General features: G+C 46.7%; 1 protein-coding gene across 5 annotated transcripts in view; it reads left to right on the top strand.

The window, feature by feature from the left end:
• Nucleotides 1–16,233, top strand: part of TMEM40 (transmembrane protein 40) — a 30,756-nt gene extending 14,523 nt beyond the window's left edge. Inside the window, exons 2-11 of one of the 5 annotated variants that reach the window (XM_019944626.3) lie at nt 2,409–2,480; nt 3,146–3,247; nt 7,262–7,315; nt 9,602–9,637; nt 10,011–10,043; nt 10,432–10,479; nt 14,529–14,600; nt 14,683–14,757; nt 15,257–15,319; nt 16,076–16,233. In XM_019944626.3, the coding sequence (XP_019800185.1) occupies nt 2,417–2,480; nt 3,146–3,247; nt 7,262–7,315; nt 9,602–9,637; nt 10,011–10,043; nt 10,432–10,479; nt 14,529–14,600; nt 14,683–14,757; nt 15,257–15,319; nt 16,076–16,095 (567 nt within the window). In that variant the 5' untranslated portion in view covers nt 2,409–2,416 and the 3' untranslated portion in view covers nt 16,096–16,233. Of the gene's footprint in view, nt 1–2,408; nt 2,590–3,145; nt 3,248–7,261; nt 7,316–9,601; nt 9,638–10,010; nt 10,044–10,431; nt 10,480–14,528; nt 14,601–14,682; nt 14,758–15,256; nt 15,320–16,075 lie in introns of those variants that run through there. The other 4 variants (XM_019944624.3, XM_019944627.3, XM_073787727.1 and 1 more) reach the window with 4 other exon arrangements.
• The last annotated feature ends 587 nt before the right edge of the window (nt 16,234–16,820 follow it).

Below are 16,820 nucleotides of genomic sequence, written 5' to 3'. Positions count from 1 at the left end.
ACCACTGTGCCACCAGGGAAGCCCTTGTGACACTATTGTTGGTGATAGATTTGTAAAAACTGATAGTATATTTTGCAAGAAATTCCAAGTCACACTGAAGCTAGAGGTGTATGAAATTCACAATAAAGAGGACTGTATTTTTATTTTTTGTAACTCTGTGCTATACATTCTTTTTAAAATTTTATTTATTATTTTTTACTGAAGTATAGTTGATTTACAATGTTTCAGGTGTACAGCAAAGTGATTCAGTTATACATATACATATATAAGTATTCTTTTTCAGATTCTTTTCTATTATAGGTTATTACAAGATATTGAATATAGTTCCCTGTGCTAATCGTTAGGTCCTTGTTGTTTATCTATTTTATGTATAGTGGTGTGTATCTGTTAATCCCAAATTCCTAATTTATCCCCCCATACATTCTTTACATCAGTAAAATTTACAGCAGACATATCTGTGTGTGTGTATACTTTTTCCCCCAGAACCCTAGAACATCTTGTCAGCTCACCACCACGCAGATCCCCTTCATTCACGGTCTGGTGGCAGGAATATGAGTCACATGGTCCCAAGGCCACGCCTAGCTTCAAGGGATGCTGAGAAATACAGTCTCTAGCTGGGGGCCATGTGCCCAGCTAAAATCAAGGCAGCCCAACCATGGCAGCCCCGTGTATTTTCCCCAGAGGAGAGCACCAGCTCACTGGGGTTAGCCGTTTAGATTTTCCAGGGCCACACTTATGGCCTTCTCATGGCCTCATCTGAAGGCCGGCTTCGAGTTACCACTAGCTCCCACTCAGAATTTCAGGAAAGCACAGAGTATGGTGTCCTGAGGGGACAGATTCCCAAACCTCATGCTGCACCTTCAAGTGCCTGCTTCCTGCCCTTGCTTTACCGTTTGCATCTGTAATCCTGACAGCCATACCAGCAGGGCTTGACTTTGAGCAGTTTTGTGCTCCACACCAGTGTTTGGGGTACATTAAACAGAACGTGGGTTCTGGAGTCCCAATTCATGCAAAATCTCTTCATCTCTTTGAGCCTCAGTTTCCTCCTCTGTAAAATGAGGATGATAAAATTTACCTTGCTTGGGCTTCCCTTGTGGCGCAGTGGTTGGGAGTCCGCCTGCCGATGCAGGGGACACGGGTTCGTGCCCCGGTCCGGGAGGATCCTACATGCCGCGGAGCGGCTGGGCCCATGAGCCATGGCCGCTGAGCCTGCGCGTCCGGAGCCTGTGCTCCACAGCGGGAGAGGCGACAGCAGTGAGAGGCCTGCGTACCGCAAAAAAAAAAAAAAAAAAAATTTACCTTGCAGGGTTATTGTAAGAGTCAAGTGAAACAATCTTTGGGGAAGTTTTGTTGTCTAGAAACTACAATTCAGGTGTGAAGTAATTAATTCCAATTCCTAACCGACTGGTTTGTGATCAGGCTCAGATGGAATTACAGACACATAAGCCCTTTGTAAAACTGTTAAGTACTGTACTGATATAAAGTGGTATATTACATTTTTAAGTAATGAAAAATTATTGGTTGTTTTATTATAACAAAAGAAATACTGACATAGAAAACAAACTTACAGTTAGTTACCGAAGGGGAAATGGGGGGAGAGATAAATTAGGAGTATGGGATTAACAGACGCACACCACCATATATAAAATAGATAAATAACAAGGATTTACTGTATAGCACAGAGAACTATACTCAATATCTTGTAATAAACTATAGTGGAAAAAGAAAAAACAAGGAAAAGAAAAAAAGCAATACTGCTAAAAATTTAGAAAAGGCAAAGTAAAAATACCCATAATGCTACCACTCAGAGATCTAACTACTGTTTATATTTTGTTATAGCTCCAACAATTATTAACTCGTGGTCGTGTTTGTTATATTTGGACCCCCACCTACGCCCTCCAACTCTCTTATTCAAATAATCAGATTATTTTGAAGCATGTCCTAGACATCATATAATTTCATCATAAACATTGCAGTATTTATCTCTAAATTTAAGAATACTTTAAATAAATATAACTTCAATATAAATATCACACCTAAAAAAATAAGTTCTCTAATGGAGGATGTTGATAACAGGGGAGGCTATGCACGTTTAGGAGCAGGGGATATATGGGCAACCTTTGTACCTTCCACTCAATTTTTTTTTTTTTTTTTTACCTTCCACTCAATCTTGCTGTGAACCTAGGGCTGCTGTAAAAACTGAAGTCTCTTTTTTAAAAAATAAGCTCTTAATAGTATCAAAAGGTGATCATTATTCAAATTTCCCTAATTGTGTATTTCTTTTTTCATAAATTGTTCTTGTACCTTTGAATATTGGTTGTTTATATTTTTCTTATTTATTTGCCAAGCTCTTTATATATTAAACATATTAACTAAGGTAATATTAATTACTATTGTTCTTCCAACAGAGGAGGCCATGGAGACTTCAGGATCACTTCAGGACCACAGTCGAGTCCACGGAGAATCAGAAGATCTAGACCGTATGTTTGCTCTCTCTGCCCTCTGGGCAAAGCCGCACGGGAGGTGAAGTCCAGCAGTAGGTGGAACAGAAGACCCTGCTCAGCTCATGCGGCACAATGAATGGCCCAAGTTACGGTCAAAACCTCTAGAGAAGTAGTGACTTTACACACATGCACATGTGTGTGCTTGGTCCAGTCTGTCCCCCAGTACTCTAGCTGTGTGGACCCTCAGTTGCTCCCCAAATCTCAGAGGCTCTGGGGGCTTGGACTTGCACTAGGGAGTGTCCTCAGAAGGTGGGAAGCGTCCTGCATGGCCCCAGAATGGGGAATGGGAAGGTTTAGGGCTTGATCGGATCCCACCTGCCCTGTAATTTACAGAGAATTTTAAATTGGCAACTGCTCTACACAGTGTAGTGGTCTCTTGGGAAGGATAGAGGGCTTAGAAGCCCCTCTCTGGGCTCCACATTCAGAGAAAAGTCTGCCTTTGGCCTTCCTAGAGCCTCTGGGGCCTCTGAGATCCCTGGTCTCCTGTACCTCCCATTGGCCCTAGGGGTTTGGGAAGAGTGTCCCAGTGAATCCAGCCACTCCTTGCTCCCCACATCCAAGTAGACCCCTGGGGAGGCCTGGGTGGTCTCTGGGGTGGGAAGGGCAGGAAACGCTCATCCTTGCCTATGTGTGCCTCCCAGATGGAGAGACGGATTTCCACAAGCAAGACGAGGAGGCTGAGCTCTATTCTCAAGACCAAGATGAGAGCAGCAAGTCTTCCTCCTCTTCATCCTCCTCCTCAGGTAAAGCAATGATTTCATTAAATAAATCTATATTAAGATATTAAAGACAAGCATTTACATGGAAAAACCAATCTCCTGGACTTCCCTGGTGGCGCAGTGGTTAAGAATCCGCCTGCCAATGCAGGGGACACGGGTTCAAGCCCTGGTCTGGGAAGATCCCACATGCCGTGGAGCAACTAAGCCCGCGAGCTACAACTACTGAGCCCGTGTGCCACAACTACTGAAGCCCACACGCCTAGAGATTGTGCTCCGCAACAAGAGAAGCCACCGCAATGAGAAGCCTGCACACCGCAACGAAGAGTAGACCCCGCTCACCGCAGCTAGAGAAAGCCCGCACACAGCAACAAAAAGCCAACGCAGCCAAAAAAATAAATTAAAAAAAAAGAAAAAAATTAACAAAAAGAGAAAAGAAGAAAAACCAGTCTCCTGAACCTCCCACCTCGGTACTACAGCTCTCTTTTTCCATGTTCCATTCCAGAGCCTGCCTCTCTGTACATGTAGCTTGTACACAGTTATAACTACCATAGAGGGACTTCCCTGGTGGTCCAGTGGTTTAGAATCCACGCTTCCACTGCAGGGGGCACGTGTTCGATGCCTGGTCAGGGAACTAAGATCCCATACGCCACGTGGTGTGGCCAAAAAAAAAGAACCCAAAAAATTACCATATAGACAATTTTGTCCATATTTGTAGAAAATATGGAACATACAAAGAAGTAGAAAGAAGGAAAAAAATCATCCTTTGCTCTGTTAGATAACCACTAAACACATATTAGTGTATCTCCTTACAGTTATTCAATAAATATTTATTGAGCATCAGCTATGTGCCAGGCTCAGTGATGGATACTCGGGACACCAGAAACAAACGTGATTTTTTCTGCCAGAGTTAATTTTTTAAACAATTGAATTAGACAGAACACAGAAAAATTATCCTCATTCTTGACAGCATACAATTCTACAATACCTTTTATTAAAAATTATATATTATGCATAGGGAACTATATTCAGTATCCTGTAATAAACCATAATGGAAAAGGAAAAAATCAATCCTTGAACAAGTTTTAAAAATTATATCTTATGGGGCTTCCCTGGTGGCGCAGTGGTTGAGAGTCCGCCTGCTGATGCAGGGGATGCGGGTTCGTGCCCCAGTCCGGGAAGATCCCACATGCCGCAGAGCAGCTGGGCCCGTGAGCCATGGCCGCTGAGCCTGTGCGTCCGGAGCCTGTGCTCCACAATGGGAGAGGCCACAACAGTGAGAGGCCCGCGTACAGAAAAAAAAAAAAAAAAAAATTATGAATATATCATGGAGAAAGCTAAAATAATATTGATGTGAATGTTAATAGAGATTGTCCCTGTTGGATAGAATTTGGAGTAATTTTTGCTTTCTTATTTTCTGTATTGTTTGATATTTTGCAAAATATGATGAAAAAGCCTTTTGGGGGCATTGATTGATATTTGTAAAATACAGAAAAGAAGAAAATAGAAGCCACTCAAAATGCCATCTCTTGAGATAAATACCACTGTTGTTATCTTGATGTACTTCCTGATACCTCTTTTTCTGTACCAGTTGAGATCACATACGCACTGATTTTTTTTTTTTCTGCACTGATTTTTAAGCACAGTTAACTTGGTTTCCTATAATTAAAAAATTTATCCATGATAGACCAGGAGGTCCCCAAGCCCGCTGAGGAACATCGGGACTGCTGGGGCCCTCTTGGTCATCCTGAGGAAAAGGGAATCCTCTGGACCTGAAGCTAGAAACTCCTAGGCCTGAATCCCCAGAATGCTGACCAATCCAAGAGTGCCAACAACGCGGTCATTCTTCAAGGCTTTAATCAAACTCCTGCTGCAGGCGGGGCAGCCTTAGGACAGTGATACCCAGGCCTCGTCCTTCAGGAGCTCAAGGTGGTTGGAGGGATGAGCACCACCAGGGACCCTCATGCCCACTGTGTCAAGCACAGACAGTTGATGCTATAGAAACCCCAGAGGAGGGTGGGCAAGATGCGTGTGAGCTGGGGCAGCTGGAAAAGCCCTTCTACAGGAGGTGTGACATCAGCTTAAGCTTCAGGATAAGGGAGCAAGTGGGAAGGGCATTCCAGGTGGGAGACAGAGCACGAGCAAACCCAGAGTCAGCGTGGTGTTGGTGGCATCACAGAGTTGATGCAGCACCCATACTGGGCAGTAGGGAGAGCACCTCAGTAACACGATACTTCACAGGACCTTGTCTTATCTTAGTGAAAGCCGTATTGAACATAGTAAGTGATTTGTCTGAGGTCACACAGAAAGTTCATGGCAGTTCCTGTCCCCTAACCCTCAAAGCAGAATTCTTCCCCCAGACCACACTCCTCACATAAACTAAATTTTGAGAACTGACACCAGAATGAGGTATTCCAGGCTCGATCCAGGCTGAGGTTCTCCCACAGCTTGTGTTTGTTCCCTGCAAAGAGCAGCAATGAGGACTAGCCCCCCTGAGTAACTGGAAAACGTTGGCAGAGACGGGGGCTGGTCTCCCCTGCAGGGGCAGCTCGCCCAGTAGGCAGTAGGCCTCACCATTTCTCCTTTGCCCACTTGGCTGATGGTTGAATTTCTCAGTGGGCCTGAGCATGTCCGTGTGAAGATTTTTTTTTAAATAAATAAATACATTTATTTATTTATTTATTTTTGGCTGCGTTGGGTCTTCGTTGCTGCGCTCGGGCTTTCCCTAGTTGTGGCGAGCGAGGGCTACTCTTCATTGCGGTGCACGGGCTCTAGGTGTGAGGGCTTCAGTAGTTGTGGCACATGCGCTCAATTGTTGTGGCTCACAGCCTCTAGAGCACAGACTCAGTAGTTGTGGCGCATGGGCTTAGTTGCTGTGTGGCGTGTGAGATCTTCCTGGACCAGGGCTTGAACCCGTGTCCCCTGCATTGGCAGGCAGATTCTTAACCACTGCACCACCAGGGAAGTCCCCCGTGTGAAAATTTGTTCCTTGCAGTGTTATTTATAGTAGGGCAACAATAGAAGCAACCTAACGTCCAACAACAGCAACATAGAGCAGTGATGCTACACCCTGTCCTGGTCAGAGCTCTGGTCTTCATACATCTCTAAAGTGAAAAAGAGAAATTCAAATCATAGAATTCGTTTGATCTCATATACACTTTGTAAAAATTCACACATACATGATTGTAAACAAGACTGGAAGGAAAAATATCAAAATGTTAATAGTGGTTATCTCTGGATGGTTAAATTATGGGTGATTTTCATTTTCTTGTTTTTTTTTTGAATTGACTTATACCATAGATACTTTACAATAATCTTTTTTATCTTTATAACCAGAAGAATATAATTTTGTTTTTTTAAAAGAAAACTTTAATAAATGTTAGCCTAAATTCATTGTGGGAAGAAAAGAACTTGGGGGAAAGAGCCTGGATTAATGCCTAGTACAGATCCTGGCACACATAAGGTGTTTAATAAATGCTCTCATGACTCTGGAGCTGAGCTCTGGGTTCTATTTTTGGAGATAAAAATGATTAGAAGTGCAGGCCTTGGTGACAGACCTGGGTTTGAACCCTGGAATTTCTGCTTCCTGACTGTGTGACTTTCAGCGAATAACTTAACTTTTGTGAGCCTCAGTTTCCTTATCTGTAAAATGGGGAGAGAGAGACATTAATACCTTCTTCACAGCATTTCCAAGAGGATCAAGTAAAATATTAACTATAAATTACTTAGTTCAGTGTTGGTACATAGTAAGTGCTCAAAAAATGGCGACTCTTATTACTGACTTTGAACGAGGCCCAGGTCCTCTCAGGCCCCCAGTTCTTCTTCAATCAGCTGAACACAGTCACCTCGGGGCGTGTGAGGGATGTCAGACAGAGCAGCAGGAATGCTCTTGTACAGCTGTCTTGCCTCTTGAAGAGCGCCCACCTCACCCCCAGCGCAAAGACTATGTTACTTTTTAAGGCTTCCGACACCAGGAGAGGGAAGCCACTCTGGGGTGCTGTAACTGTGGGGAGCTGACTAACAGGCTTTGTCTACACCCAGGTGCTGAGCATGGGGAGCCTGACGTTTTGAAGGATGCGCTTCAACTCTATGAAGGTGATTGTCCAGTGGCTTTGGGGAAAACAGAATTAAACAAAGGACATGAAGGCTTAGGACCTTTTTGGGAGGAAACAAGGTGATGAGGGTGTTTCATGAGCTCAAAGTCCTGGGCAGATATAGGAGGTGTGGCAAGGTGAGTGGTTATAACATGGGCAGATGGAGGTGGGGGCAGGCATTTTCTGCCACAGTCAGACTGTCTTGGAATCTCTTCTGATCTATAACCCTGACTTGCAGGTTGACTGTGACCAGTCACCCAACCTTTCTGGGCCTCAGCTTTCCAACCAGCAAGATGGAACTTAATCAGTACCCTCTCTCTTGGAATACTGGGTTGTTTAAGCATGCAAGGGAAAATTAAGGACCTGATTTCTACAAAACTCAAATTACGGAGTAATTGTCTCTAAGCATCGTGATTTTTACAGCGAGCAGATATAAATATTATGGCACTTTGCTTGGTAGCACTTTGATGAAATGGAGGAATTTGTAGGAATGAACCAGTTTGCCAAAAAGCCTCATAAATGAACACTGCCAGATAAGAAAACCTATTTAACTTTGTTTAATCCAACATTTACATAATCTGCCTAGTCTCCTAATGCCAGATAATAACCCAAGAAATACAACGGGAAACACATATACATTCAAAGAAATGGAAATGAAATATCTTAATATTCTGCATCAAGGTATTACCAGTGGCTGCCACTGGGTGGTAGCATTGTGAGTAATCGTCATACTATTTTCTTTCATCTGAATTTTCTGATTTTCTTTTTCTTTTTTTTTTTAAACAAAAACAGGTACTATCTAATTTTTTAAAATGTTGTTAATTAAGTAGTGTAAGAAAGTTTTCACTGAGTGTAAAATGAGAGAGAAACTGTTACATATACATACATTTTAAATGTTTTTTTCTCATCAAAAAGTAAGTCATGTTCACTGTAGAAAACGTAGATATCGTCACGTATTTGTGAATTAATTCCCCCAAGTAATGAATTCCCCGCCCCGCCTCCCCCCTCCCGACACACCAGAGGCACTTGGTAATTACGCTGCCGGAGTCTCATTTCATGCCGTTCTTGGTTTGCCTTCTGTACCCTTGGTGCTGGCCTCTCTGGTCACTTGCAGACACTGGCTCCTGTTTGCACATTAGCCTAAAGACAGTTCAGCATACTGAGTGTTTATTGCCATGAGCTGAGTGCCCCCTTCAGGTGTTCGTGTCCTGGGGCTGATCTGGAGGGCGGAAGTGTACAGAGTGGGGACTCCGGCCTCCCCTTGAGGGGAAGAAGGTGACAGGCTAGGAGAGAAGTCACTGGGAATAGAGTAGGCGCCAAGAACCAGAGGGTGGGGACTTCCCTGGTGGTTCAGTGGGAAACACTCCGCGTTCCCAATGCAGGGGGCCCGGGTTCAATCCCTGGTTGGGGAACTAGATCCCTCATGTATGCCACAGCTAAGAGTCTGCATGCCACAACTAAAGTTCCTGCGTGCCACAACTAAGACCCAGCGCAGCCTAAGTAAATAAATATTAAAAAAAAAAAAAAGAACCAGAGTGTGAATGAGGTGGGAGGGCTACCCAGGCCAGATTAAAGGGAAGGCTGTACCTCAGGGCACGTATAGGGCTCGATTCACCCTAGGCAGCCCAGACAGGAGCTCCACACTGGGGTCAGGGGCCAAGGCCTCCATGGTACAACCCAGCTTGGCTTCCACAAGCTCAGGGCCTGGTGGGGCTGGAGCCACGTGGCTAAGTGTCCTCACCTGCATCTGGATAGGAATGAACAGGCACAGATTGCAAACTGGTGGCCTGTGTGTACAGATGTATATCATCTGGCTCACAGAGTATCTTTATTATTATTATTGTTCTTAATATATTGCATCACGTCTACAACTAACAGTTTTTCACATCTGGAGATCTGTGAAATCAGGGTGCCTCTTAAAATCACTGGCAACTTGCGGTTATAATTGGCAGTAGTTTTCCTTCCGTAAAATGACGTCATTCTCACAAACCATGATATCTTTGATTCGATGGAATATGAATTGCCAGCTTTTTTTATAGTCAAGAAGTTTATATAAAAACCTGGATTTCTGGCTTCTCGTGGGAAATTAGAAGACCTGTAACATGGGGCAGGCATTGCTGCGGCAGCTTTCGGGGACTGCGGGGTGGTGCCTGCCCCTTTAGATGAAAGAGGAACCCTCCAGTTTGCTCCAGTGCCCCCTGCAGATCAATGGGAAGTCTCTCTGCAGTGTAACTTCTCCCCACCCAGAGGATATGAATATGCAGTCACTGATTTCCCTTCTGTGCAGGTGCCCCCGGGGAGGTGGTGCTGTCTGAGGAATCAGGTGAGTGTCTTTTAGGGGAGAGGGGTCGTTGGTACTGGTGTTGAACGAGGTCTGGGCACCGTCTTTCCCCCAAAAGAGGCAGGTGCTATCAGGTGCACGGCTGTGAGAGATGGGACTCCCAGTCTGCTTGGGGCCTGGGGCTCTGACCCGGGCTCAGCAAGCAGGCGGGGCTGGCTGTGGCATGAGACAGGGGGCCAGTGGAGGTTAGAAACGGGGTCCAGGCAAGAACAAAGGGATTATTAATAACAATCTATAGATAGAAAGATCCCCTGGGGGCTGGAGAATTCAACAGGGGCGTTTTCAGAAGTCACCTGTGGCACTCGTTAAGGACCGAAGCTGGCCTGGGCACTAATGTTGAGTTTCTAATTTCCAGGACTCCGAAGGAGAGGCTCTAATCCAGAGAGTGGTAAATATGCAAGCTCCAAGAGGGGAGTGGGAGGCGGCCTGGATTCCAGGGGCTGGGACAGGACCACAGGCAGCCTGGGGGGGAAGGAGATCAGTCCCAGCAGCAATGCCGTCACCAGCCAGAGTGTCACCGTGATCCAGGAAAGGGGCCTCCGGGCTCAGGTGACATGGATCAGAACAGACACAGGCCTGTGGAGGAAGAGGGCATCAGTGGAGGTCCAAGGACAGCCACCCCACCTTCAAGCTTTGCCCTGACCGGTCCTGCAGTGAGTGCCCTCTGACCCAGGAAATAGAACCTGGGAGAGCCATTCTCAGTGAGGCAGGGGAGCGAGAATCCCACCAGCTATACCGTGTCAGAGTTAAACCGTCGTCTCTCTCTTGTTCCCAAGGAGAAGTGGAGCCCTCTCAGTTAAGAAGACTAAATATAAAGAAGGATGGTAAGGAAATTGGGGTTCTAGGGCTGCTGCTTTTGTCTGGTCCAGATTTCTCTGGGTAGAAAGTCAGCTGGTGGCCTGGAACGACAGTAATCATGGCCCACCTCTGCTGCGGGCCCTGCAGTTTGCAAAATCCTCAGCTTAGAATCACCTTGAGAAGGTGGTACAATGATTCCTGTTTTGCAGATATAGAAACTGAGGCTCAAGGACGGGGAGTGGTCTTAACAGCTAGTGAGTGACACGACTTGGGCTTGGATCCTGGTCCTGTGCTCTTTCTGCTGTACGCGGAGTCACTAGCATGATAAACGCCCTCCAGGCCTTATGGCCATAATGGGGAGCTGGGAACAGGCTGGGCCGAGGAAGCTGTGAGGTTAGATTAGACTGGACTCTAGGGAAGGAGTGATGAGAACCGGAGGGACTGCCTCGACTCCAGGCCTGGAATCGTGGGGGCTTCAGGGAGGAGGGTAAGGGTGGGAAGGGAGACCATGTTTTTTGGGGGGGTTTTGGGCGGTTTTTTTGGCCGCATTGTGAGGCATGTGGAATCTTCTTAGTTTGCCGACCAGGAATTGAACTCGGGCCCCAGCAGTGAAAGCCTGGAATCCTAACCACTATGCCACCAGGGAACTCCCGAGAGCATAGTTTTTGTTTTGTTTTGTTTTTTATATATAAATTTATTTATTTATTTTTGGCTGCGTTGGGTATTCGCGTGCAGGCTTTCTCTAATTGTGGCGAGAGGGGACTCCTCTTCGTTGCGGTGTGTGGGCTTCTCATTGCAGTGGTTTCTCTTGTTGCAGAGCATGGGCTCTAGAGTGCAGGCTCAGTAGTTGCGGCGTGCGGGCTTAGCTGCCCCGCGGCATGTGGGATCTTAGTTCCCCGACCAGGGATCGAACCCACATCCCCTGCATAGGCAGGCGGATTCTTTACCACGGGACCACCAGGGAAGCCCTCTAGAAATATTTTGAGTTGTTCAAAAGCCCGCCTATAGGGAGTGGGAGACCTGTGTCCGAGCCCCTGGCTCTGCCTCTATCAAGCTACATGAACCGGGATGTGCTGTCGAGCTGTCCCGGGCTATGAAGTGAGCCTCATCCCACTAAAACTGAGATTCCCAAAGCGCAGGCCATGTCCAGGTTGCTTCAGGACATGGCATTATACCCCCAAGTGAGAAGGTGACTGCCCTTTCCCCTCTCTTTCTCTGCTTGGAGCCCCCGGGCCTTTAGTGCCACCCTGACCCTTGCTCACTGCCCTCCGGACACAGAGATCAGGACCGTACGCAGAGCTGTCTGCAGGCAGCGGCGCGTAGACCTTCACCGTCTTGCTTTATGGGCCTTGCGTTTGTTCTTAAGACATGGAATCCTAGTTTTCCACTTAGTGTTGTAACATGAAGTTTCCTTTTCAAGTAAATCTATTTAAGGAAAAATAAGAATCTGCTTAAAGAAAAACTTTAAGTAAATAGTACAAGTAGTCCTTGGGTAGCAAGAAATTGTGAAGGTCATAAGCAGTGCTACGTAGAAAGGGCAAAACCCACAAAGGTGGTGTGTGGATGGCTGAAATCAGAAAAAACAGACAAGGGTGATCCCCTAGGTCCCTCTTGGCTCCAATACACCTTGGAGTCCTTATCCTGGCCTGATCTCTTCAGCCCCCAAAACTTCTAGTTCCCTAAAACTTGAAGTTCTCTTCCCAGGAATTCACTTACCCTGCCCTCACCTGGTTGAACCCTTCACTGTACTGGGTCTGTGCCTTGGTCCCACCTTCTTACCTGTCTCATGGCACGTGAATGTGCGCACGCACACGCGCGCGCGCACACACACACACACACACACACACACACACACAAAATCTTCCCTTTCATCCAGCTCCTACTGCCTTGGCTATCTTTAAGGCTTACCTCAAACTCTCTTTCTTCCATTAATCCCTGCCCCAGATATGGTGAGTCCTGAATGCTTATGACATCTTACAACTGCATCCAATTCCACAGTGTGGGGACCCTATAATGTATTTACCATTCCCCACTTGATAGATGTTTAGGTTATTTCTAATTTTTTGCTCTTTCAAACTAAGCTGCCTTAGCCATCCAGCCCTCTGTTTGGCCTTATATTTCTCTGCAGTCTCTCTCTTTTTAAAAACATTTGTATTTTCTAAGTATTTACTCATAAGAAAATGGGGGAAAGATCAGGGAGAAATTCTCTGCTAGGAATTCATTTTGCATTTCTGAAGATTTGGGTGAGGAAAGAGTTTTCACCCCCACTCTGTCACATCTCTGAACAGACCTAAGGCTGATGCTTTCTTAAACGTTAAGTCTAGTTCTGCATGACGTCTTTTTTTCCCCTAAAGGACAAATTGATATCAGAGCCAAGAATGTTCTAGAAATAATCTTTTGATTTTTCCCCGCAGAAAAAAAATAACAAAAACAAAACCAGAAATACCCTCCTCACTTCTGTTCACTTGCCTTCCACATGCCACCTGACAGCAGTGATATGTAGTCTCACTCTGCCTTTTACCATTTACAAAGGACTTTCCCCTCCAAGACCCCCATCCATCCCTCCGTCAGTGGTGTAGAGGTTGCTCTCCTTGATTTATCAATGAGAACGCTGAGGCTCAAGGGAGTCAGGACACTTGTCCAAAGTTCACAGCACATCAGTGGCCAAACTGGACTAAAGTAGGACACATTCTCAGCAGCCTCGGCCACTCAGAGAGCCTGCCTCGTTCCAGGGAACCATCTCTGAATTGTCCTCTCTTTCTTCTTTTTCTTTCTTTTAAAAACCTTTTTGGCATCTTCCCTATCACAACCCTCTGCCTGGGTCAAGGCCCCTGTGTTCTCTCCCCTGATGACTCCCACAGCACCTGGCAAAGGGCAGGGGGGCCTCCTTCACAAACCATCCCTGAATTCCTGCCCAGGGCATGGGCCCTGCCTCCCAGCTACTCTCTCTACCTCCATTAACTACTAGGAAGAGCCTGCAATGCTGCTTCTGGGCACCAGGCCCACGGAAATGCACACACAAGGGCACAGACACATTCATATGCGGTGATGTTTGGTGCAGAAAATCAGTCCCTTCTAGCTTCCTCAATGGGAGACTAGTTACATAAATTAGGGTAAGTTTATGCCATGGAACACTATGCAGCCATCAGAAAGAACAGGGCAGGGGCTTCCCTGGTGGCGCAGTGGTTAAGAATCCGCCTGCCAGTGCAGGGGACACAGGTTCGAGCCCGGTCTGGGAAGATCCCACATGCCGCGGAGCAACTAAGCCCGTGGGCCACAACTACTGAGCCTGCGCTCTAGAGCCTGTGAGCCACAACTACTGAGCCCGCACACCTAGAGCCCGTGCTCCGCAACAAGAGAAGCCACCACAATGAGAAGCCCGCACACCATAACGAAGAGTAGCCCCCGCTCGCCGCAACTAGAGAAAGCCCGCGCGCAGCAACGAAGACCCAGCGCAGCCAAAAATAAATACATAAATAAATGTATATATATATAAAAAAGAACAGGGCAGATCTGTATATGCTCGGAGATAGAAAGGATGGCCCCAATCTGTCAAAGAGAGGAAAACAAACCATAGAGCAGCAGGTACACAAACCGATTCTGCTTTTGTTTTTTTTGAATGTGCATGTATATACTTGGAAAAGTTTTGTCAGTCACTGCTTGCTTTTACGGAGTTGGATCAGGAAGGGAGAAAGGAGCAATGGGAAACTTTTAAACTAGGCACGTGCATTTTTTACAATTGTATTTAGCATCATTTGACAAATAAGGCGTCAGACACCTCTGCATGCCCGGCGCCGCTTTAGATGATGGGCAAAATCCCCAACCACCATCCTACAGAGTGGGTCAGAGAATAAACACAGCAGTGAAAATCCAGCAAGTTGAGTGGTGATAAGTGTTAGAAAAATAATAAAGTGAGGTGAGGGCTGAAACAGGTGGGACTTGGGGTGCTGTTTTAGTTGGGCTGGTCAGGAGCAGCTTCTCTGAATAAAGCTCCCTTTGAGCAGAGACAGGAATATTTTAGTTAATTAAAAAGAGAGAAAGAAGCAAACAGTAATCTTCACCTCTGCCTTTACAGATGAGTTTTTCCATTTCATCCTCCTCTGCTTTGCCATTGGGGCCTTGCTGGTGTGTTATCACTATTATAAAGGTGAGTGTGTGGGGGTGGTGAGAACAGGGGGCAGAGGTCCAGACTTGCAGGCTGACCATTCTCTCCCTCGCTGCCCCTGCAGACTGGTTCATGTCCCTTGGGGTCGGGCTGCTCACCTTCGCCTCCTTGGAGACTGTTGGCATCTACTTTGGCCTGGGTAAGACCTTCGCACACAGTCTCTGGGAGGGCAGCGGCTGGGCTGGCCGCAGGGGCTCGCCAAGGGCTGGAAAGCCACGACCTAAACTTTTTATAAAGATTTCTTTATGCTTGTGTTTGCTTCCTGACCGCTTTCAAGGTCAATGTGAGGTCGTTGGCAAAACCCCATGGAAAAAATGGGCAGCTCCATAAAAATACAACAAAGACAGTTTAAAGTGGCAAACAAACAGAATCAGCCAGATACTGAAAACAGGGCAGTTAATGGAGTGAGGTACTGAATTCTCCGAGCTTCCTGGCATTGTTATTGCTGCTCGTGGTTGTTTTTAATAATAAGAACTCAATACCATTATCTAAGCTTAACCTGCAGCCTGATATTCCACCATCAGAGCTTTGTTTGTACGGGTTAGGCCTTTGTTCAAGGGCAGGAGGGGGAGGTCTGACCCCGGATCCTTTGAGGGGACGCAGAGCTCCATCACCTTTCTCTCCTCCGTTCTTGACAGTGTACCGGATCCACAGCGTCCTGCGTGGCTTCATTCCCCTCTTCCAGAAGTTTAGGCTGATAGGTAACTTTTACATTCTTCTATGTTCACTTTCTCTCCCTGCCAGGGTCGTCTGTTGCAAATGAGGCTTAGCATAGTGGAAAGAGCACAGGGCCTGGAGTCATGGGCTTGGGTTCAAGTCCTGCCTCCTTCAATTTACCATTTCTGGGGCTCTAGAGCCTCTTTTAGCCTCAGTTTCCTCAACTGGAAAATGGGTGTAATAATACCTACAGCACAAAGGTGTTGTGAAAATCAAGTGAGGAATGGATGTAAAAGTCCTTAAGTCTGAACCATTGTAGGAAAGTGGAGGGGACCTGGGTATCCCTCATTCTCTCATAGAAGTTTGCATCTCTCCAAACAGTGTCTTCTTTGTGATTTTATTTGCCCAGCTGGGGGTGAGAGGGGGTTTCAGTTATCTTACACTTGGCTGATGAGGAAACTCATTAGTCAGTTACATTCATCAGAGAGGTAGAGTGACTTGCCCAGAATCACACAGCTAGGGTGGCTGGGCCAGGCTAAAGGAGATCCCCTTTCTTGACCAGCAGCTCTGTGTCTACCATTAAATCACAAAACTGAGACCAGGGGCTGTGTGCCTGTGTGTCATGAACTTTTGTCTCCTTTAATCCACCTCGTGCATAAAGGGGAAATTCGTTGCAATGGCTGTGGGTCATGACTGCCTTATCCCAGCTCTGAGGGGCATTTGGGCATCTGGGGTAACGGTGGGGAGGAGGCCTGGCTGCCTTCAGAATCCCATGCCATCCTGTGGGCTTTGCCTTCCAGGCTTCAGGAAGACCGACTGAGGCCAGTGCCAGGTGGGCAGCCAGGCCAGGCCCCGGTGTGACCACCACTGCATCCTTTCAGCCCACGAGGACAGAACAGCGTCCTGGGAGACACGCTGGCGGGCCAAGCTAGAGCAATAAAGAGAGCGCTTTGCCTTCCATGTGTTCTGAACATTGGCACCAGCTGGGCCAAGGTGTCCCTCGGGCAGTGTTGGCATGCAACCCAGCTGCCAGGATGGCAGGAGAGGGAGGGAGCGGGCCTGTGCCCTTCCCGGGGCCTGGATCAGCAGGAGGATCCTGGGACATCACTCCTCTCAGGAGACAGTGGGAGACCCCTGGGCCCTGCAAGGTGTAACCTGTCGGGGCTTGTGAATTCTTTCAAGTCCCCAAGCCATCCCGGGACAGACAGATGGTCCACTGCCCTGAGGCAGGGAAGTACCACGTCAGGCCCCTGGGGTGAACCTGATACAGGCGAGATTTGGGGGAACTAAATCCACAGCATCCAGGTCTTCCTATTACCTAGTGCCAGCCCTGCTGTCCTTGGACTCCATTAAGAGTCAAATAAACATTCTCTTCCCTGGACTAAAAAGAGTCAGCTAAATATTCCTTTCAGTTTCTTGAGTGTGAGAATACATTTGAGGTCTTCTTTGACCCCATCTAGTCAGAGGGGGCACCTTGTCCTACTGGACAAAGTATAAAAGGGAATAAATGCAAAAAGCCCCTCATTTTAGGTCCAAGACTTCAAT

Source organism: Tursiops truncatus, chromosome 10, assembly GCF_011762595.2.
Source record: "Tursiops truncatus isolate mTurTru1 chromosome 10, mTurTru1.mat.Y, whole genome shotgun sequence".
NCBI classification, from domain to species: Eukaryota; Metazoa; Chordata; class Mammalia; order Artiodactyla; family Delphinidae; genus Tursiops; species Tursiops truncatus.
The sequence above is the reverse complement of the archived record's forward strand: the minus strand, read 5'-3'. Positions and strand labels throughout refer to the sequence as shown.